General features: G+C 47.6%; 1 protein-coding gene across 5 annotated transcripts in view; it reads left to right on the top strand.

Annotated features, from left to right (window-relative positions):
* LOC147659347 (kidney mitochondrial carrier protein 1) overlaps window positions 1-24,392 on the top strand; it is a 267,840-nt gene that overhangs the window by 131,905 nt on the left and 111,543 nt on the right. For all 5 annotated transcript variants that reach the window (XM_086951827.1, XM_086951826.1, XM_086951825.1 and 2 more), the window contains exon 5: window positions 11,242-11,327. In XM_086951827.1, coding sequence (XP_086807953.1) covers window positions 11,242-11,327 — 86 coding nt within the window. The remainder of the gene's footprint in view (window positions 1-11,241; window positions 11,328-24,392) is intronic.

Raw genomic sequence — 24,392 nt, forward strand, 5'->3', positions numbered from 1 at the left:
TGGACGCATTATTGTATATATTATTTTAGTAGTGACTGGCCCAGAAAAGAAGTCTGTCCCCACTTTAGTTGCAGCAGCCTTGCTCTAGTAGGTGTCCATACACTATAATTAAACCAACCAGAAGATGATCTCTGTACCCACATGAACTCCTTTAGCAACTATAAAAGGGCATTTTGTACAGTTGTAAAAATACTTTCTGAAATTAAAGGATTGTTTATTGCTTAACTAGCGTAGAAAACTCTTTCAGAGTATTCAGTTTATACTGAACTCGAACTGCTTTATTCCCATAACCTTGCTATGGTTGTACAAAATGCAGCCTTTCAATGTTCTGCTTTTTTGTTGTTGTTTTTTTTGTCTAAAAGTTCAAGAGACAAACTGCCATTGCTAATAAGAAAGTAGAATAACAGATTTCCTTTGCTCCACCTGAGTGTCTGCAGGGATATGAAACCTTTTTTGATTATTGGAGGTTGGTATTAAACATAAAATTGAATTTAACATGCATTTAATGTTTACTGACTTTGTGCCTATCATCACTAAATTCCTAGGTCTTGTTTGAGAAGCAAGAATGGTCTGCACCTCTAAAATATTCAGTCCTTACCCAACACTAAAATAAACTCCATTATCCTCTCCAATTACTAATTCTCAAAAAATAGAAAACACATCAATACACCAGCTTCTATATAGGTGTGACACCCAAGAGGCCATGATGGATATTATATTCTCAATAGCTGTCAAATGTAAGCTTTTACTCTTTGTTCTATTAGGTTTGTGACCGCATTTAACACTATATTTTTGTCAACCACTATATCACTTTGTTGTGGAAATGTACCCCCGTGAGGGCACACTGGTGCACCCTCTCGTCCACGGGTCCGAAGACTAACAAAAGAGAGATCTGCACTGGAGTGGATTAAAACAAACCAAGTTTATTAAATGCTCATGAGCAGGACTGCGTCCGAACAACACCCTCAAGTGTTGTGGGAGGAAGTGCCCAGAATTCACAAACCATTGTCCTTATATACAATTTTGTTGCAATGCATGCATTTGGACAGAAATGGAAACCGTGAGTTTAGACACAGAAATAACTATCATCAAACAAGGGCAGGTGGATGACCACTTGGTCAGCAAATAAGGAGGGGGAACCGGAATGTTTGACAGCAGTAAGCGGTCAATAGATAGCCTCTAAGACTAGGTGCACCGGCAGCTACAAACCACCTAGCACGTACATTGCTTAGCCATGTCGAAAGAAGTCAACTAAAGTTGATGACACAAACAGGGTGAAAAGGCGAACAGCAGAGGACGAAAGAATTACGAAGGAAGCAAAATGGATGCCACAGCCAAAATGGCTGTCGGTTAAGCTAAAGTAAAATATTACATGTTTTCACATTGTGACAGTAGCTTGGATATCAGAGTGGTTTCAACTTCTTTCATACAGAAGAGGAACTGTGGATTAAGGTAGATACCTACTTGTCATCTACCCCTTCCTAGTTGGCTTTCAGCAGGGCTCCTTGCTTTCTCAGATCAGTCAATCAATCATACAAGATTTGTAATGTGTCTCTAATCACCCGTGGGGATCTCCAGGTGCTGTGAACCCTGCGGTAGGGGGGTTTTAGTTGAACAGCCTGGTTTTGAGTCCTTTCCTGAATTCCAGCAGAGGTGCTGAAGTTCGAAGGTGAAGGGGAGGTCATTCCAGGACTTGCGGTAAGAGAAGGAGTGACCGCCACTGTCGCTCCAGCAGATGCGGGGGTTCTGTGCAAGGGAGAGTGAGGCAGAGTGTAGGTTTCTAGAGGGTTGGTGGAAGTTCATGCTGTGGTTGATGAATGCTGGTCCTTGGTTGTGCAGGGCTTTGTAGGTGTGGATCAGCATCCTGAATTGGTATCTCTTCTGAATGGGCAGCCAGTGTGTCTTCCGGAGGTGGGGGTGATGTAAGGTCATCTGAGGAGGTCAAGGATGGTCTGGCCATTGCGTTCTGAATGGTCTGCTGTCTTTACAGGAGGTGTGCTGTAGATCCGACGTAGAGTGCATTTTCGTAATCCAGCCAGTTGGTGACTAGGGCTTGAGTGACGTTTTTTCTAGTTTCGACGGGGAGCCATTTGAAGATCTTACGGAGCATTTGAACAGGGAGGAAGCAGACTGAGGAGACTGGATTGATATGGTTTTTCATGGTTCGCTTGCTGTCCAGGATGATTCCAAGGTTGCAGGCATGGTCAGACTGAGTCGGAGAGGGTCCAAGCTTGGTTGGTCCCCAGGAGTTGTTCCAAGCCGAGGCGTTGTTCCCAAAGATCAGCACTTCTGTTTGGTCTGTGTTGAGTCTTTCATCCATTCAGCGATTCATGTCTTACAGCTGCGAAGGTTGGCCCTGGTCTTCAGATAGTGAGAGGATGAACTGGATATCGTTGGCATCGGAGAGGATCCTTAGTCCATGGGCTCTGATGATTTGGGCCAAGGGGAGGGGGGTGATATAGAGGCGTTAAACAACGTGGAGCTGAGGGACTAGCCTTGAGGGACGGCATAGATAATTTTCTTGGGTTCTGGGGTGAAATGGGGTAGACAACTGTGTGGGTTCTTCCTTTGAGAATGGAGGCGATCCACGTTGGTGCGCTTCCTTGGATTTAAATGTGGTGGGGGTCTCTTGGTGAGGATGTGGTGGGAAACTGTGTTGAATGCAGCTGAGGGGTCAAGGAGGATCAGGGCCAAGGTTTCTCCCCAAAACAGGAGTTTTCTGATGTCCTGGGTTGCAGCAGTTTCAGTGCCGTGGTTAGTGCGAAACATGGATTGGTAGGCATCTAGAAGGTTGTTATTCTCCAGGTGTTCCATGACTTGGCGGTTAGTGGGTTTTTCAAAGACTTTGACTGAAAAAAAGGGAGCAGCGAGATCGGACAATAGTTCTTGAGGTCGTTTGGAATCGCCGAAGGGTTACTTGAGTAGGCATTTTACTTCTGCATGTTTCCATTCATCGGCGATGATGGCCGTGGAGATGGATGTGTGAGCTCCTTGCTGATTATCTTGCTGCTGTGGTTGAAGATGTGGTGTGGATAGCTGTCCAAGGGTGCTCCCGAGTAAATGGAGTTCATGACGACGTTGGTGTCTTTCATGGTGAGCTGGTTCCAGGTTGTGAGCAGGTAGGTGGGGATATGTTTGGAGGAAGCAAGGTGGTTGAGGGTGGGTTGGGGTTTGAAGTTTTCGTAGATGGTGGCGATCTTGTCACGAAAGAAGTATGCCAAGGTGTAGCAGAGTTCCTGGGAGGGGGTGATAATATTTCTAGTGGCTGAGGGTGTTGGAGAACTCTCCGACTATGTTAGAGTTCTTTGCAGTGGTTGGATCTGACTTCAATGAGATCGGCGAGGGCAGTCCTGTTTCGTCTTTTCCAGAAGGTGGTGGTAATGGTTGAGGGATGTTTTGAAAGTGGCCTGGTCCCTGAATTCTTTGGTTGTGCGCCATTTCCTTTCAAGACGTTTACATGTGCGTTTGGTTGTTCTTAGTTCTGCACTGTACCAGCTGGCATGTTTAGGGGGTTTCTTTAGTTTGGTGGGCTTGACTTGGCAATTTTGTTGGCGCAGTCAGTGATCCAGATGAAGATGTTCTTGATGGCCTAGTCTAGGTTTGATGCAGGTGTCAGGGTGAGGGCGTCAGTCCACTGGGTCTGAGACTTTTTTTCCAGCTGTAATATGGGAGCTGGGTGGTTGGTGGTAGAGATGGGGGGTCCGGGATGGTGAAGTAGATGAGAACGTGGCCTTTCCAGGCGAAAGTTGAGGTCTCCGAGGAAGATGTAGTGCTTGGAGCCGAAGATGAGCGGGGCAATGAGTTCTGGAATTTTGTCGCAGAAGCTGGGGCGAGGTTTTGGGGGGTCTGCGGGTGAAGGTGTCTCTGATGGTGGTTTTGCTGTCAGATTGGAGACGGAGACAGAGGTGGAGGTGTTCCATGACTGGGGTGGCATTGTCTACAGTGGTGTGGCAAAGAATGGTTACCTTGTGGATAATGGTGATCCCACCTCCATGTTTGTTGATGCGATCTCGGTGTGTGATCTTGTAGTCATCCGGTGTGGCTCCTGCAAAGTCAGATGAGGAAGCAGGGTTAAGCCAGGTCTCGGTGAGGAAGATGACATAGGGGGTGAGCGAGGTGATGGTGTCCCAGATCTATGTGGCTTGCTTGCAGAGTGATCGGGCTTTGAGCAGAAGGCAGTGGAGTTGATTCGGTATGGTCATGGTTGCAGTTGACCATGTCCACCGGGAAAGATGGTGTTTCAGGAAAAGAGGCAGTGCTGGCAGGAGATCAGTCCTGTTGTGGAATGAGGTAAAGTGCGGCAGCAGATGTTGTTGCGGGGTCCAGGGCTTTGAGCTCGGTGGCGGAGTATCTTTGGGTGGCGGGAGGGCCCGGGTTCCTGGTGATGGATGCGGTTCAGGCGCGGACATGCGCAGACGGGCTGGCCTTTGGTGCGCCCATTGCACGCTACCATGCTGCGGCCTGCATTAAGTAGGGTGAGATGAGGACTAGGAACAGAGGCAGTGGGTTTGTCGTCTGGAAGCAGCAGGAAGAAAACTGTGGAAATGAGCTGTACGACGCAACAATCACTGGAGTGTGAGAACTTCCTAAGACAAATGATACGGTTTTGATCCAGAGGTCATAAATGCCACTCATATACGAACAAAATGCAGATCTGTCTGTGTGGTTCCAAGCCTATAGAGTGATTCACAGTGGCATCAGAGGGGCTTGAGGAACTGGGCAATTGGAAGGATATTAGCAGATTTGACCTTAGTGGAGCTCACCAGATTGTCTATTGATGGTCCTTCTATGCTTCTCAAGTTCTTGGTCATCATCCACAGAACTGTAACCCCATACATTGTTTAGGCTTGATACCAACTATGCTCAAAAAAAGGTGAGCAGCTTGGGTGTCATTGCAAGATGATTAGAACATGGATGCTCGAATTGGAGCAGGATTTCAGGCTTTGCTTTAGTGCTGTTTGTGCCAAATAAAGTCTGCTTTTCCATTCACTGATTAGGTTTAACCTTAAGCGATTGGTGAAACAGTGGGCTGTCCTATATAAATTATATTTACTTAACCCTACCAGCCAGCCTGTCAGATGGTATAGTTACAAAATATAAGCATGAAGCTACTAACCTGATTCTGTCTTAGAAAACCGTGAGTGAGATCAACACTGGCTTTATGTCACTAAGGATTAATATTCAAGCCTCTTTGCTTAGCCTTTAGTTGTCTTCACAGTGCTGCATCTGAACAGGAACAACCCAAACCATGCATTTCTGTCCCAGGTATTCAGCCCAGTGATTAAGGTGCCTCGATTGAACAAGAATCCAAGTTTTTTAACCCCATCCCTGCGGGGCTAAGGGGCCGCGCACAGCGCACTGCCCTACGGTGCTCGTGAGGAGCTCAGCTCGTCACGCTGCACGGTGGAGCTGTGCTCATGACGAGCTGAGCTTGTCACAACTCCGCCCACTCAATGGAACGCCCCACACAGGAGGGGAATTATCCCCGCGTGGGCGTTCCGCGGCGGTAATGGCGAGCTCAGCTAGTCATGAGCACAGCTCCACTGTGCCTCATGACGAGCTGAGCTAGTCATGAGCGTCGAAGGAGTTAAAGTAAATTTCTTTATTGCCTTTTACATAAACAGTCATAAATATAAAATATCACAAGGCATTAGCAATGCAATCTCACAGAGCAGTATTGATGAATATCATAGGAATCGTAATGTGTTCCAACCTTATAAAACAAAATGAACACCAAAAGAGGTCCTGATCCCAGGAACTCTAAAGCAACTTCCGGAGCAACCCTTACAGGCCTGTTAAATATGCGCTAGCCAGAAACGACTCGCTCACGTAGCTTTCAGCTGTTTGTGTCACCTGCTTGAGGCAGTGGCATGTACGGAGCCACGTCTGCCTTGCCCGTTTCGCCTTTCCTCTGGGCCTCTGGACGTCCCTCTCTGTTTCTCCTCTGTGCCAGGGTCCGGAAATGGTTGCGCCAAATCCACTTTTCCTCTGCCACCTGCGTCGCAGTGGCTCTTCTCCTCTCAATTTCTCCAGCTTCTCTTCCTCCTTCGGTGTCACTCCTCTCACAAGACTGCTCCAACCACCCTTCCTCGTCTCGGACACCAGCTGACATCCCCCCAGGTCCGGAAGTGGGGGAGTGTTTCGCCACGCCGAGACAGTCAAACCAGCATTCTCTGTGCCCCACAGGCCTTCAGGGTGCCTCCGTTACATGGAGTTTGCAGATATCACTGGTACAATCTCGGAGACAATGTCTGAAGCAATTCACGGCAGTCCCCGATGTCATTCGTGCTTCATCGTGTTGCTCACTTCCTTGCCAATCAAGGGTTGTTGGATCTCCTTCATTGCGTTGCCCCTAGCAAAGGTCAAGTTGTTCATGAGACTTTTCATGCTCTGTAACCCTGTCAGCCATCATGTCATGAAGCGTGCTATCTACATTGGCTCGCCTCAAACTGGTTCTCCCCATCTGGGCTGGCATCACTCCCTTGTACTCCCTATCTATTTCTCCTGTCATTCTGATCTGGTGGCTCGGTCATTCCATATCCATGTCTCCTGAGGAGGCTCGAAGGGTGGATTTTGTGAAATTGCTTTCTGCCTGGTGGGATAGAGCAACCTGTGTCAAAGGTCCACAGAGCTTAGCTTCCTCTGTACATCTTCAACAGTCTTTTGGAATTTGTGGACATGTTCAGGCAGATTAAGATGCTTTGGGATTGACACATCACTATTCCTGACGTCCTAGTAGCAGCTAGGACTTTGTCTCTATCTTTATTATCGAGGAAGTGTGCTATTATTGGTAGTGATAGAGCCCCAGTTGGCAGCCTCTGGACTAGAGCACGATTGCCCTGCTCAGTGATGAAGCACTGAGACTACTTCTTTGCTGAGACCCATTATTGGATCCACCTTTCAAGGAAACAGGTGAGGTTAACATTTTCAGGAAATCTAAGAAAAGGAAGGTTGCTCTGCCATGCTCGGAACTAAGTGTATTCCGATCTTAGTCCAAGGATTTTGTTTCAGTCATCCTGGTGATTGTTTGTTTCATGTCTTTCAATGAGTCTTCCTTTTCCACTAATCTGCTTTCCACAGCCTGGATCGATCTTGGTCTCTAGCGATTCCTTGGAGGATTGTAAAGCTTGTAAGATCAAGTCAATGTATTACAAAGTCTCAGACTTGTCAACTGTCAGGACAGACATCCCTCCTCGATGCTTTCGCTTATCCCAACTGGGTGCAAGGTTGGGATAAGTGAACACGAGCAAATTTGTCCACAGTGCCCTAACTGGAAGACAGATAGGGCTTATCCTTGCCCATGTTAATTGTAACTTGACTGACTCCGCATGGGGGTGAATAGGGTGCATATGCCTACTCGAGGTTTGAGGAGTCCTTCAGCAGACAATGCTACGATAGATGTTTTTGTTGTCAGTCACTCCCATCGTCCTGGTCCTGCCTACCCCTGGTCCTTGCACCTCCTTGCAGGACCCAGGGTAGTGCAATTTCCTCCTGCTAACAGAATGATTACTCTGGATAAGCAAGTTGTCCTTGGTGGAGCAGTCCTAGGCCTGGGCGTTTCTGATATTGACAAAGCTGGAATACTTGTGCCAGTTACAGGCCTTTGAGATAGTAAACAGCTAAGGTACATGGGAGTGGACCAAGCTCTGTTGTCCCCACAAACGTCCTGTACCTAACAGGGTTGTGTGTTGGGCTCAGTTCCCTTTCATTGGTCTGTTTATCAATGAGGGTTAGAGATAGGGTGTTAATTCCCCCAGAGGGCTAACACCTTACGTTTATACTTACATGTCCTTGTTGGCTGCCCTGCTGTGGATTAGTTAAGGATTCCTGTGCACCAGGAGGATGAGGAGTTGGGAAGAAGCCGAGGTAAAAGCTGGGTCCCTCTCCCCAAAGTGGGTCCTGCTTCAGGACCCCAGACTCCTGTGATGTTGTGCTCTCCCCCACCACTCCACACCAACCCAACGGGGCAGTATTCCTTGTGAAGGGCTAACTGGCCCTGAAAGCACCCAACCTATCCAGGGCCCTCCTGCAGTCCGCTGAGCAGGCCTTGGGCTCCACCTCTCCAACTGGCCATCTAGTGAAGCATGCAAAAAGAACAATGATTAACAGAATGTTGAACAATGTCAAACATTCACCCCAGTACAGCGAGCCGGGCCTAAGTTCGTTTCTTTTGCACTCCATTCCATTCCAGTTTAAGCCCAGCCATATGCAAATCAGTCTTTACCCCGTCCCTATGGGAACAGTCCAACCCGAACTGCCAGGCCAGGTTCTCCCTGGACCGGAAACCAGCATCCTTGGACCGGTTTCCGGGTTTCACCCCTCATCAGCCAGGATAGCTTGAATCCAGTGACATGGAGATCACTGTGAAGCAAGTTTTGTGGTGGAGCATCATTATCACCCTTACCACATCCATCCAGGAGGGGTGTCTACTAGGGGAACCATCTGGCTGGCCCTGGTGCAGGGGCCCACAACCGTCCCAGTCAGAGACCATAATCTGGGTATGGGTTACGGTTCCAAGTTTCTCGACTGAACTACTCCACATTCAGCGTGGTGAGGATCAGGGTTCCCCTGCCTCTCTCCCCTTCCGAAAGTCTGGGGCTGACACCTGCAGATCACCCACCATGCCAGAGCTGCCAAGGAGGCCAGAGTGCTGCAGTGGGTCCAGCCGCCAGTTCTTAAGTCTCTGCCAGATGGCCACTCTCCTGGCATCTGTCATCTCCACAGTGTACACCCTTTCACAGGGAGTCAGTTGCAGTTTCGTGGGTGGCCCCCATTAAGAATGACAGAGGATTTAATTGATTCATTTCAGAACTATTAAGAAGAGTGTTTGCTTTTCTTGGCAGGGCTGTCCACAACCCCCCCTGTCCATGCCTCATCCCTTCTCTCCCCTTCTCTCCCAAAATAATCCATTTTAAGTGCTATCCCTCCTCATAGCAGAATACTTCAAGTTGTAAAAATATTAGAAACTTCCTCAAGCCTACTTGTTTAGGGCCCCTGGCACTGTCTTTTCTGTTTGCTTCTTGTCCATATGATTTGGCGAGAATATTTTGTTTATCTCTATAAATGGTGGATTTCTTCTTTTGTGGCCACTGTCTAATTTCAATATCATAAATAGTGTTGATTATAAGTGCAGATTTCAATTTCATACGTACAGGCTTGAAAAATGACTTGAGGTCATGAAGGTGCACATATGCTTCTGAATGGTATGTGTTTTTTAATGTGGTCTATCTGGTTTATTGTCTCCTTGGATATCGGGATGAAGTAACGTTACACAACTGCTCCCAGCACTTGGCTACCTCTTCAGTCAGTTGTTGACTGTATCTTTGCCTTTCACCCTACATAGTGCTTTGCTGCTTGTGGTTAGGTTCATTCTATACAAATACCACATACATAGAGTGGCATTATAAGAAGTCCCTGATAAATGAAAAGAAAGGAAAATGGGACACTGTATCAAGAATGTGTAATGGTTTAAATTGCAGTTTGTACAGTAATGGCCTCCCATGTACTTGAAATTCCTTGAGGTGAATCTAGGTTATGATCTATGCTCATGAAACCACAAACTTTATCAGCTGTAGGGTGCCTACTTTTCTTGCTCAATATACTGATTTTGAGTGCTTTCGTCAATTCTGTGCCAGGATCCATTGACCATTGTTGGGAGTGTAGGACGGGCATTCATGTGTATACTTTCTGCTTGTATAACCTTGCTCTATAAAGATTCTTGGTGTAGTTGAGCCTCATAGCTGCACACAGTTATAGTACTTCCCTCCTTCAGATGATTGTGATGAAAAGATGTAACGAGATGAGAGGACAAATTACTTGACATTCTAGGCTAAGTAGTTAGTTAGTTAAAAACAGCTGTTGGCCCAGAAACCCTGTGTGTATTATGGAAACAAACAAACCTCTTATGTGTTCCCACTTCAGTGAGAGGTGTTTGTGCACTGGTAGCTGGTGGACGTTAAAGGTTGTGGGGTATAAATCCATTCCTCAAACTGAGCAGAGAAATGAAAGTGAGTGTGCATAATCACCTCTAGGGTGGCGTGGGAGGGTCTCCCCACCACCCGTTCACCCTGAAGAAAATGTAAAGGACAACATAGTGGCAAGTGGTGTATTTTACAGCACAATTTTCATATAAATTAGATAACACAACCAGGGACTCTTAAGTGGTACTAATAAAATACTTCCCCCCCTTACTTTTAGAATTTGTCATTTCAAAGAAATTGTTGATAATAATAATGGCATAACAGTGGGTTATTCAACATAATGTCCAAGGTCCCATGGCCTATAATTTTCTTTATTGAATGTACTATTAGTAATTCCTTACTTCCTTTTTCCTTCCTGCCCAGTTGAAGCAGAGTTTTAGTCACATGATTGGATTCAGCAGGGTAAACAAATCAAAAGGTAAACCGATTTTACAATCACAGGTTATAGAACAGCGCTAGATACATTTCACAAGCTCACAGAGCAATGCTACTGCTCAGTTACCTATGGTTTACAGTATCAGATACACTGTTAATACCGTCATTCTAAGGGAACTAAAAAGAGTGATAATATAAATAAAGCTTTATCAATATTCATGATGAAGTACCTACCTGGTAGCCATGATATCCATACCATGGCGAGAAAGGCCCTCTGCTACCAAAGCACCAAAATCTGCACTCAAAAATCTGCTCTCAAAAATCTGCGTTCAATATATTTAAAGTATTTAATCATCGTGTTTGAAGCATAAGGCCTGTTTCTGAAATGACAGAACATTTTCCATGGCATACAAAATGTTTAGTTTGGTTAAATAAGTTTAATTTCCCCCAACAGTATTTTGTCATCTTCATGGTTCCTTCCTCCTAAGAAAGGAAGGAGCACTCATTACAGGAATGTAACTGAGTAAGGACTGATGCTTTCTGATAGCATGAGTTCTGGCCTTCTGTTTTCTTAATAACTCCCTTGAGTGGAAACTGTAAAGTGGTTAAATTTCACCCACCATGAACATCATATTGGGCCAGCTTCCACTGTAGTTAATGCATTGAAGTTTTAGATAAAGCAGCAATTTATAAAAACATTGTGCGTCACAAATATATTTTGAAAGAACTTTAAGGGGACATTTTGAATTTGAGGCATGTTTGATCATCAAATGGACATAGTTTTTTACAAATATTTTTGTCAAAAAATTATCGACTTATAGCCTGCTGTTTCATTTTATGTCTGACTTGCATCTAGATTAATTAAGTATTTATTTTTGCGGGACAGATGAAACGCTCGTCCTTAATGTATGTTGTGGCATTCTTGCTGGTGTACTTTCCTCGTGCATTGCCAACCCAACAGATGTTTTGAAGGTAAGAATGATTTTGATTTTGAAGTGTTTATATATTTTACCTGAATGACTGCATGCTAAAACATACACACAACTAACATGTTATGGAACAAAGAAGCTAGGAATTTGTGCTAGTGAAATACAGAGACTGCATGGGGCTTTTTAGAAGTTCTCTAAGCCTTTAGAGATGGAGCCAATTGTTAATGTAGTAGAAGAAAATGATAAGGACAAAACTGTTATTTTGGGGCATGCTGTGACATGTTGCACTATTCTCGCTTTGGTTTTGTTTCTCAACCTCAACCCTTTAATCACTGAATGATTCTTTGGTGGCGCAGTTACATGTTCTTGTCTATTTAGTTTGGCCTGTGTTAATCTTTGAAAACAAATGTGCATGGAAATCCTGCAAATCCTTACAGAGTTTCTCGATGATCGATATCAACCTTATTGCAAAATCTAGCAGCAATTCATGTTGCCCCAGTATTGGAACTTTCATATATTCCCATGCTTTTGTTTCATTCCCCGTCATCGGAATGGGAGTCTCGGTAACAATAATACCATAGCAGTAGGTACAAATGAGAAAGAAAAGGCCTAGGCCTCATTCCCTTTTGTAGCATATCACCCTCTTTTTGTAAAAGAGACCAAACTTAGGCATCAGCCAATCAGAAGTGCCTCACCCCATAGAACCCTCTTGAAGGAACCCTCAGATTTTCAACTGCACGTAGTGCTTAGGGAGTCTCCTTTTGAGCTCTGCTCATTTCTTCTCTATTCAAAGGATTTTCTTCAAATTTTCTTCAGAATTTCTCTTCAGGATTGTTTAAGGTTGGCTGACAAGGAAAAGAAGAAGGCCCTTCTCAAGCCCTGCTCCACCTGTGGCAAGAAAAGGTTGTTTGTGGAAGATAGGCATAAGGATTGTATCTATTGCCTTTATCCGGATCATAAAGCGGAGGACTGTAAAATCTGACGCACTTTCTCTACCAAGACCCTCCGGGATCGTGCTGGTAGACTTTTGACCTGGCTTTAGAAACAGAAGGAGAGGAAACATGGAGTTTCCAGTGACAGTGAGGAGTCATCATCAGCTGTGTCATCTAGAAGGTCAGTCAAAAGGGGTAGGGGTTTCCCTTCTCCTTCTGTGGAACATACCTCTAAGGCCTCAAAAAAGACCCCCAGAGAGTCTGGGTCCAAGCGAATCTCCTCACCACGGTGAAAAGGAGAGGGTAGAACCATCTACGCCTTCCAAGGGTGCGAAGACTGACCCAGCCTTCAAAAAACCCTCTTCCCAATCTTCTGAGAGGAGTTCCAAGTCCTTGACGACGAAGGCGTTGACGGCGGAGTTTCCGTCAACGAAGAAATTGAAGACAAATTTGAAATTGGTTCCGTCGACGAGCTCGTCGACGGGGAATTCATCGATAAAGGGATCGTCGTCGAAAAAGGAAGCATCGACGGCAGGTTCGTCAGCGTCGACGGGAGGTTTGCCGACGACGACGTCGTCGACTAAGGCGTCGACAAGAACCACAGCATCGACGACGAGAGTGACAGCGTCGACGACGACGACTGTGTCGACGAGAGCATCGACGACGACAACCTTAACGACGACGACCGCTGGAGCGTCGATAATTTCATCGGCGACGACATCGGCGACACCAATCTCGTCGACGGGTGTGCAACCATCGTTGACGGAACCATCGACGATATTGTCATCTGAAAAAAGGATTACAATTTCAGTCACAAGAATAACGCCGGAGATGACATCTCCTAGGAGAGTGACCCCCTTGCCACCAGCTTTGCTCTTTGAGGAAGGGGAGTCAGATGAGTATGTCCAGGACTCATATGGCTATGCCAACAGTCCCTCTCAACTTCTGGTCAAATGTCAAGAGACGGACTCTGAAGGGGGATATGACCAGGAGGATGGTGAACATCATCAGGCGGCCCAGTCGCAACATTATTCTGGGCAGGATATGGTTACAGTACCATCTTCATTCCTACAGGACCTGCATAAGATGCTGCAGGACTACAAATCTAAGGCTACTAGGCCAGTTCTGGTTCCTGCAGCGCCTGCTACGGCTGTCTTGGCTTCTGCCTCAACGGCTACTCCTGGTTTACCTGCTCAGGCGTCCCCTCAGCCTCAAGCATCCTTTCCGCAAGAACCTTCCAGGCCGGCAGACGCCCATGATGATTCCTCGGATGAGGATCAAAATTCGGATCATGAAACTGAATGGGATGAATACATCATTCCGGACCCTGCATCTCCAGTTCCGGATCCAGTAGATTCCCCGCCAGCGGACGTAGGAGGTTTCCATCAGCTGATGGAGAGAGCAGCTGGCAGGTTCAAATTGGCTATGCCTGCGGTGGCCACGGATTGTTTCTTGTACGACTTCAAGAACCCTATCGGAAGACGACTAGGTCCATACCTATAGTAGATAATCTGTGGAAAGAAGGTCTTAAGGCTATGACGAACCCAGCGACGGTGGTCCCTGTGCTACCGCGTCTGGATAAGAAATATAAAGCACCTGATGATGGGCCAGCGGCCTTAACGGGCCATCCCAAACCAGACTCAGTTATTTCGCAAGCAGCGCAGAGGAAATCCCGCAACCCCTCTGCTCCCTTAACTACTCCTCCGGACAAGGAAGGGCGGAGATTGGATAATGCTGGGAAACCATTCTCGTTGATGGCGAGTCTTCTAGTGCGAGCTGCCAATGCCCTGGCGATATTGGGCAGATACGACCGCCAACTTTGGTGAGATGTTGCTCCGTTCCTGGACCAGCTACCTCCAGAATCAACATCAGAGGCAAAAAAGATCTTACAGGAGGGTGAGGCGACGTCAATGGAGATCATTGACTATGCCATGGGAATTGCATCGACAGCGTTTCGTTCCCTGGCTGGGGCTGCAGTCCTCCATCGCCAGGGGTGGCTGAAGGCTACCTGGTTTCGACCGGAGATTCAAAACAAAGTCCTGGATCTTACCTTTGATGGGGAAGCACTATTTGGGAAGCTAATCGATGACACTCTTCAGGAGATCAAAAAAGACACGGAAACCGCCAGATCCTTGGGTATCCTTCAATACCGCAAGTCTCCTTTCAAGGGTTCCAGAGGCAGAGGTAATAACTACAGGGGATCCTATCAACAGCAGAGTTATTCATCCATTGGCTCAGGTTCCCAGCAGTACTGCCAGCCTTATCAACAGAGACAAGGTCAATCTTCTAACTACTCCAGGCCTCACAATAAGGGGAAACAGGCTGGTCGGGGACGGGATGCGTCCATGCGCCAATAGCGGCCTCCTGGCTCTTCCTACTGGACACTCCTCCAAGAAGTCATCAGTTGGAGGCAGGGTAACCAAATACCTTCAGAATTGGTCCAGAATAACATCGGACCGTTGGGTGCTCAACATCATTCGGAAAGGACATACCTTGGAATTTACGCAAGTCCCTCCACCCAAGCCCCCGGCAGCCATTCCATTGAAACACCTGCGTCTCCTGCAGCTCGAAGTCCAACAGATGCTCCGGAAGGGAGCGATAGAGCCGGTCCCCTCCAATCAAAAGGGACAAGGATTCTATTCCAGGTTCTTCCTGGAATAGACGCTGGAGAAATGGCGCCCCATTTTAGATCTCAGGGAGCTCAACACCTATCTCATCTCCCTGTCCTTTCGGATGGTCTCTCTCCAAGACATCTTGAGGCTCATGAGCCCGGGGGATTTCATGGCCACACTCTAAACAAAGAAAAGTCATCCCTGGTCCCGTCCAGAAAGGCTCGTTTCCTGGGAGCCATCCTGGATTCAAAGCTCTCGAAAGCCTTCCCTACTCTGGAAAGGAGGGAGACCTTGGCTCGGAACCTACGAGAAAGAAGGTGTCTTTAAGTACGCCGCTACAAATCTCTGCTGGGAGTAATTTCATCGTGTATCCCTCTGATTCCTCACTGCAGACTGAGGATGTGTCCTCTGCAGGAACAACTAGACATCCAATGGAAACAGGTTCACAGATCATTCTAGGACAAGGTGACCGTCACTCCAATGATGAAGGAAGCGGCCTTATGGTGGATAGATCAGAACAACTTGTCCCAAGGTCTATCCTTCGTAAACGATCCGTCTCCTCAAGTAGTAACAACGGACACGTCATTGGAGGGTTGGGGAGCAGTGATGCAAGACCTACATGTCAGCGGCCATTGGTCTCCTCACGATCAACGGCTCCACATCAATCTTTTGGAGCTAAGAGCAATAAGACTGGCTCTGCAAGCCTTTCTTCACCGCTTAGGAGATTCACAAGTGCTCATCAGGACGGACAACACCACGGCTATGCACTACTTGAACAAAGAAGGAGGAATCAGGTCTCTTCCGTTGTCGCAGGAAGCTCAACAGATCTGGGAATGGGCGATACTTCACGGAATATCGCTAAAGGCGGAACACTTGCCAGGAGTTCTAAACGAGAACGCCGACAGGCTGAGCAGGTCATCCTCAGTCAGCCACGAGTGGGAGTTGAACCAGAGTGTTCTGGAAGAGGTCTTCAGCCAGTGGGGCAGACCGGAGGTGGATCTCTTTGCCACACCGACCAACAAGAAATGCCGGTCTTATGCAAGCAGATTTCACCACCAAGGGTCATTGGGGAATGCGCTTTCGATAGCCTGGTCAAGGACATTTGTCTACGCCTTTCCCCCCATCCCTCTGATCCCGCAGCTCATCAGGAAGATCAAAGTGGAACCATGCAGGATGAACTTGATAGCCCCTGCTTGGCCGAGACAGTTCTGGTACACGGAACTCCATCTGTTGTCACTAGCTCCTCCTCTTCCCTTGAGGACTATTCCAGATCTCCTCACAATTTCCGAAGGACAGGTTTGGCACCCAGATCCAAAGTCATTACACCTGACAGCATGGCCCCTGAACAGCGAGAGTTTATGAATCTCCCCATCTCGAGCGAGATTAAGGAGGTCCTCTCCCAGGCGATAGCTCCTTCAACGAACAGGGCCTACCAGTTAAAATGGAAAAGGTTTTGTATCTGGTGTAGGAGAGAAAAAATTGACCCCTTTGCTTCAAAGCCTCATCAGATTCTACCTGATCTGCTATCCCTGGCTAAGTCGGGACTAGCCCATTCGTCAATTAAAGTTCATTTGGCGGCCATTTCGAGGTACAGAAGGTCTGGACCTTCATTGTGGTCTTCCAGGATTGTCAAACAATTTCAAAAGGGCTTGTTCAGAGTCTATCCACCAGTGAGGCCTCCGCCTCCTACTTGGCATTTAAATGTAGTCCTCTCTCAGCTCATGAAAGCCCATTTGAACCAATTCATCGTTCTGACATAAAGTTCCTTTCATGGAAATTGGCTCTACTCCTCGCCCTCACACCGGCTAGACGGATTGGAGAGTTGCAGGCCCTTACTATCCAGGAACCTTACAATTTAAAAGAAACACTGTAATCTTGAGAACTAATCCTAGGTTCATACCTAAAGTACCCTCGGACTCCCACTTAAATGAGCCGGTTATTCTGAAAGCGTTCTTTACTCAACCGGCTACACTAGCGGAAAATACGCTACATTCTTTGAATGTACAGCAGTGTTTAAAATTCTACTTGGAACGTACTAAGGGATTTCGGAAATCCTCTCAATTATTTGTTGCCTTAAGTGGTCTAAGGAAAGGTCTCCCGCTGTCCAAGCAGGGGGTAGCAAGATGGATCACAAGTGCCATTCTGCATTGCCATACTGCGGCAGGGAAACATCTGACTGGCAGGATTCGTGCACATTCCACAAGATCGGTGGCATCTTCAACGGCCCTCTTTGCGGGGGTACAGATTAAAGACATTTGCAGAGCTGCTACCTGGAGCAGCGTCCACACCTTTAGCAGGCTTTACTGCTTGGAGTCCTTACAGCGAGATGATGCGGCAGTGGGACAGGCTGTCCTGAGGAACCTCTTCCAATAATTGGTGAGCTTTCCTTTCTATCCCACCTTCCGTTGTTTGCACATTTTGTATCTTTGTCATGTTGGCTATTGCAATGTAATTATTACACAAAATGTGTTTTTATTGCTAACTGCTTGCTACTCTGATACAAAAGCATGGGAATCTATGAAAGTTCCAATACTGGGGCAAGAAAACCAGTTACTTACCTGTAACTTTGGTTCCCCAGTATTGGTAAATTTCATAGATTCCCATGCTCCTACCTACCTCCCAGAGGAAAGCTCAGCCTACAACAGATATGGTGACTGATACACAACGGCTACGAAAATCTGAGGCTCTGGGGTTCCTTCAGGAGTGTTCTATGGGGTGAGGCACTTCTGATTGGCTGATGCCTAAGTTTGGTCTCTTTTACAAAAAGAGGGTGATATGCTACAAAAGGGAATGAGCCTAGGCCTTTTATGACTCGCACCACAGCCCCCCAAAAATGCTGAATGCCAACACAGTTCCAAGCTAAATGTAAAAAAGATTCTAGCCCCTCTTAGGGGGTCTAGCCTGTTCAACTGTCTCTGGTGACATAAGGATGATGCAGGGAATTAAAGTGCAGTAATTTCAATCTATGATTACAAGACACCCGCCTCACCTGCTCACATGCACGCAACCAGTCTGCATCTGCTATAGGCTCCCCCAGTTCTCCAGCCGAGGCCCCCGTGCCTCACATTTCGTGCTGTCCATATCTGCCTGCACTGCGCCATAAAGGAAGGTAACTAGATGCTGCCCGTCTGCCCACCGCAGCACCTGAGAGTGTTGTGGTGCTGGCGGGAACTTGGCCCATACCTCCCTTGCTGTGTTCTCCAGTCTGGCATAGTTGAGGAAGTGACCCGGGCCTAACTCTGAATGGTCTCTCAGTATGTTGCTCCTCCTTACAACCCATGACCTCTCTGCTTTATTCTCAACATATGATTCAGTTAGCTATGTGATATCCTCACAGACCCTGTCCTCATCTGCACTACTCGTTTTACAAGTAAGGAATACCTAGAAGGATGTTATCCCACTATCCTTGGTGATCTGCAATTCCATTCTTTTGCATATACTCTTTTTTCCAATGGGGGAGGGGGCTAGGGGTGGGGGTGTCTGTCAGTGTCCCTTTCTATCTCTGCGTGGATGGAACTGCGCTAATCCAATGCTTAAATACATTGATAGAAAAGCAGACATTTGAGGTGAGCAGATTTACAGTGTTGGTGTATTAGGGTTTCCTATGCAGGAGCTGTTCTCCACCTATACATGGGAACTTAGCTGCTCCTTGCGGGTGGGAGCAATGCTGGCTTCAGCTGGAGGCGGGAGCTGATTGGAGCGAACAGAAGCAGGACACCACCTCACGCTCCACCACCACCGACAAAGAACTGACCATCACCACCTGGAATCCTACCACCATTGAGCACACCACCGTGAGCATGAAGAACACCCACTCAGGAGCCCCCACGGACCCCTGCCCACCGCACATCTACCACAGGGCCGGTGCCGTCATCGCACCCGAACTAGGACGCACCATCGATGCCTTTTTCTAATCCGGCTACTTCCCCGACAACTGGAAGCCGACGGAGGACAAACCTCTCCTCAAGAAGCCCACGGCCGACTGACAGACCTGAAAATCTACCGGCCCATCTCTCTCCTCCCCTTCGCTGCCAAAGTCACCAAGAGACTCGTAAACACCCAGCTGATCGCCTTCATCGAAGAAAACTCCATCCTAGACGCCTCCCAGTCCTGGTTCCGCAGCAACCACAGCACTGAGACTGCACTCCTCGCTGCCACCAACGACCTCTGCATGCTACTAGACCAGGGGCACACCGCAGCCTGCGACACGTCTCACATCGCACCCTCAGAGCCAGACTACACAACACAGGGATACAAGGAACCGGCCTCGCCTGGATCCTATCCTTTCTCACTAGCAGAACCCAGAGAATCAGACTCCCTCCTTTTCTCTCGGAAACCCACTCTGATCAACTACGGAGTTCCCCAAGGATCATCGCTCAGTCCAACGCTCTTCAACATCTACATGGCCCCCCTCGCCGCCATCGTCAGACAACACTGGTTCAGCATAGTATCTTACACCGACGACACCCAGCTCATCCTCTCCCTCACAAAGAACCCCGAAGACCACACACGGATCCTCCGCATTATCCTCAACCCCTCCCTCACCATGACCTGCCAGATCCACTCCATCGCCTCCACCAGCTTCAACCGTCTCCGGATCCTCCACAAGACCTTCAAATGGATACAACCAGAATGCAGAAAAGAATCACCCAGCAGATTGGACTACGGCAACGCCCTCTACTCCATAATCAACAGATCCCCCCTACACAGGCTACAGACCATTCAGAATGCTGCAGCCACACTCGTCCTCTGTACCCCACGGCTCGAACAGATGACCCAAAAACCTATGCAACTTCCACTAGCTCCCCGTAGAAGAGTGACCTTCAAGCTGCTCAACCACGCCTACAAATCCCTCCACAACATTGGACCCAAATACCTCTTTGAGAGTCTCCTTCCACGTACCCAAGAGAGACCTTCGCTCCGCAGACCTCACCCTCGCAGAGACCCCCCCGCATCCGCAGAACCAGAGCAGGAGGAAGAGCTTTCTCCTATGTCGCAGCCAGAGCCTGGAACGACGCTCCCCCACCCCCCACACCTGGCTTTTCAACTGCACCGGGGCGCCCCTCCCCCCAGCACCTTGACACCCTCATGGAGTAATAGGTTGCTTTATAAACCCCTGATTGATTGATTGATTGATTGATTGGAGCTGCAGGGTCTTTGCATGTCCCCCACATTGCTCAACCATACTGTGGTGAGCTCCAGGGCATCCATTCTTTGTTGGCCAGGGGATGGGGTCCCCGGGATGTAATCGGCCTGGGGAGAGGGGCCATGCCAATTTTGGACTTTAGCCAGGCACCAAGGGATGTGATCCTGGGGCCAATAATGGGGAGGGGGCCTGCATGTCCCCCTCACCCTATTCCAATATGGCCGGTCCCTGGTGATATGGTCCCTGGGACTGAAATCTGCCTGAGGGGAGAGCTGCATTCCCCTCCCCCTTTTTTGCAAAATGGCAGGCCCCCCACCCTTAAATCGTGTCCCTGTGGCCGAAATTGGCCCAGTGAGCGGGAGCTCTCCTCCCCGGTAAATATAGTGGTATGCCTCAGGGTATCTGAGCTGTGCTCATGACGAGCTGAGCTCGTCATAACTGCTCAGCTGGATGGCCCACGCGGGGCTAATTCCCCTCCTGTGCGGGCATTCTAAAGGAGTGGGCGGAGTTGTGACGAGCTTAGCTCGTCATGAGCACAGCTCCACTGTGCAGTATGACGAGCTGGGCTTGCCACTAGCACCGCGGCGCCGCGCGCAGCCCCCCCATGCCCCCGCACCGCGGGGGAATTAGCCCCGCGTGGAAGGGGTTAAAGTGTACATTGTACTTCCTGAATAAGAGACATGACTAGGCCTGTCTAAAAATACTTGTTATAATAAATGCAGCCCAGCTGCATTATTTGTGACATGTTCATGTTAATTAAGCAAATTATGTATGCATTTTAAATTCACTGTAAAAGTTGCACCCACAGGTTATGAGTTTTATCTATAGATATGTTACTTTTGCATTTTTAAATTTGCTATATTATTTATATTGGTCTATACTTAAGGATTTCTTTTACATTTCACAGCCTTGAAAATGTCCCATATATGAGACAAAACACGTTAATTGTGGCTGCTGTTGTTGTGATAATAATTTTACTATCGCTAATTCAACCAATGAAATGCTATGCACCTGTCCCACATAACCATACAACAAAAACAATTAAGTTCTACATTGGATGCCTGTCTTTAAACTATTGTTCTCAAATATGTGAATTCTAAGGATTTGTAAATGGTGTTCAACAAACTTCAGTTTATATTGTAAGGACTTATCCTGCATGATTAGGTCCATATTGCCCCTTTTGGTAGCGAATCAAATGGTTTATGAGCACCTACCCTCAGTTTAACCAATATTTATAAAACTATATTTCACTTCATACAGATGTGCACCATGAACATTCCTACCACTACCATTTTAATAACTATTCAGTTATAAGAGATAAGAGTCTGATCTCTCCTTGTGCAGGGCTCCTCCTTATGGAACTATATACAAGGTACAGCTCCCAACACTGTGACCTTTTGGCTAGGACCTTTACTTAATTGATCTATTACAGGGTTGCACAACCAAAGGCCTGCATCCGAAATAAAGCCTAGCTTGTTATAGGTCTATTTTAAGGCTGACATGACAGCGAAGCTGTCTGCTACTTATTGTTACCAATTATTTAGAATATTCTTAGCGAGAGCTTTGGTTCTAACCAGAGGACTATTGTCCTCATACTTTTGGCTATTTGGCCTCTCATTTCGCCTTCTAGGAAGGCCTTCCAATTGAACGCAGAAGGGACTAATATTCATGTGAAAAGTGCACTCAATCATCACATTGGCATATTCCATTTGTATTCCCTATATGCATTCTATACAGATAGCAAACCTATTTTGTTGCCCCAACCACTCCCGTTCCCTCCACCCATGGCAAAACTATTAGGTCTAGCTTGAACAGTATTTGTGCATGTGGCACTTTTTAGCAGCCTTTATGAATGTCTGTATTTACACGTGTTGGCACATTAATACTAGACCTACTAGCTTTGCAAATGTTTTTTTATTCAGGTCTCTCCCGACTGGTGGTAGTATAAAATTGGGCTAATGTCCCAAAGAAATTATCAGGGAATGAGCAGAGGAATGGCAAATTGCATAACACACATCTTACAAATTCAATCTTTTTCAGGTCATATATTTTATTTAAACGCCATCTTTCCAATACCAGTAAAGTGTAGCACTATAGCCCTCATTATGAGTGACCCATGATCAGATGCGATAATTATCGCACCTGATAAAATGTGACACGAGGAGATATAAGGTGTGCTAATTATCACATATTATATTTTTTATGGAATAACATGTTGATTTTGGTGTTTATCACATCAAAAGTAGTATTTTCTTGCATTTACGGGGCATTCTTTCATCAACAAATGTTGGCAGTTTAGAACAAGCACTTACAATGCAATGGTTTCGCCTTTGGAAAAGTTAGAGCTATTGGCATTGTAAATGACAAAATTTGTATTTATGTGTTGGTTTTGAAAACAGATAAATAAATGGCATTGTCATTTACATTGCCATTAGGTTAATCTCGGCAGCCACTCTGCACTCCCTAGCAGTCTCTCTGCAGTCCCTAGCACTCACTAGTCACTCTGCATTCTCTAGCAATCCCTAGCACTCCCTAGTCACTCTGCACTCTCTAGTCACTCTGCACTCTCTAGCACTCCCTAGCACTCACTAGTCACTCTGCACTCTCTAGCACTCCCTAGCACTCTGCACTCTCTAGCACTCCCTAGCACTCACTAGTCACTGCACTCTCTAGCACTCCCTAGCACTCCCTAGTCACTCTGCACTCTCTAGCACTCCCTAGCACTCCCTAGTCACTCTGCACTCTCTAGCACTCCCTAGGCACTCTCTAGCACTCCATAGCACTGCAGCCAGCCTTCCCGCCCCAGACTGATATCCACTGAAGCGACAAGGAGGTCCGGGCACTCCATGGGACGCTCCGTGCCAGGGGCTGAGGGTGGCGATTAGCGAACGTGCATTCCACCGGAAATCTTTGAAATAAATCCAGTTTAAAGAAAACGGAGGGTCGGTGGCAGTCAGAACAGAAATTCTATAAAAAAAAATATATAACCTGCAACCCACGGGCTGGTCGAAGCTACGAGGGGAGATACGCAGCAGCGCGCGTCACCCGAAATAAACCCACGCAGAGAATAAAGTATCCAAGAGAAGAACTGGGCAAAAGCAAGACAAGCTGGTTAAATACAGTAAGACTTGTGCCAATCGCAGGTTTGAAGCCTGGCAACAATGTGATGCAGCCTAGATAAACAAGGCTTCGAGGCGCCTTCGGGCCCGGGAGAGCAGGTGGGAAGCCGGGCACAGCGATCGAGCCACATCCGGGGAGCCCGACTGGCAGGTCGGTGCCGGGGCTAAGGGGCGTGTGCACTGCCGCGGAGCCGGTGGGGTGGGCCAGATGTCACCTTGAGGGCCCGCTCCGATAGAAGACAAGCGAAAGGACACCGAGAACTTTCAGGGAGCCGAGCCTTCCAGCTGGCAAGACGAGCAATTCATTCCAACCTCCCCTGTCTGTCTCCCTCTCGTGACCTCCTCCTCTCCCCTCCTTTCTGCCCTCCTCCTTCCCTCTTTTCCTCCCCTGCACTGCCCTGCCACCCCGTTTCTGCCCTCTCTACTCCTCTACGCTCCCTACCTCCTCCCCTTTTTTTCTCCTCTGCCCGCCTATCCGCAACATGATACAATCTACTTTATTGGCACGACAAGTCAGACAAGTATTGCCAAAGTAAATACATGACGGACCCCGCCCTCTCGTCTTTCCCGCTCTCCTCTCTCACCCATCCTCCACCCCCCTACTTTCATCCTCCGCCCCTGCAGGGCCCCCAGGGCGCACTGCCGCCGCGCCCCTTCATATGTGTTCTCAATACTTGTGTGTATGTGCATGTGTGTTTACTCGGCTGGCAGTCGTGCGGTGCCAGAGTTGCACTCGAGCCGTGACTGAACGGCAGAGGCGGGCGCGAGGCAGGCCAAGTTGAAGGGCGTGCTTCTACAGGACAGGCTCGGTGGTTGTACAGTGGCGGCCACGCCCCCGGCATCTACGTCATGAATATACACATATATACATCCATAGAGCTATACAGTATGTTGACTCCGCCTGCTGCTTTGCCTGCTATTGGCTCGGGTGGCGGTGACGAGAAACACCCCATGCCCTTCGTTGCCGCACAGCGTTCAGTTTCTGCATCATGGCTCTGTTGTGTTATTTATTTTATTATTTTTTTTTCCTTCGCATTTCAGGTCATTTGTATGGTGCAGGTGATAATGCTGGCAGGGTTCACGCAGTCCACGTCATGCTGTATTTTCTTGGGCGGCACTTGCGGCCAATGGAATTTTTTTATTCCGCTCTATTATGTGAGCCCCTGGGTTCATTACATTGGTGGCGCGGAGCTGCATAAAGGTCACATGAGTGTGTCTGCCTGTGAAGCCCACACGGGTTGGGACACCTGACCTGCGCAGCTACTGACCTCTTCCTCTTCCCTTTACATATTAAGGCGG

The sequence above is a fragment of the Lissotriton vulgaris genome, unplaced genomic scaffold (genome assembly GCF_964263255.1).
Source record: "Lissotriton vulgaris unplaced genomic scaffold, aLisVul1.2 SCAFFOLD_663, whole genome shotgun sequence".
Taxonomy (NCBI): domain Eukaryota; kingdom Metazoa; phylum Chordata; class Amphibia; order Caudata; family Salamandridae; genus Lissotriton; species Lissotriton vulgaris.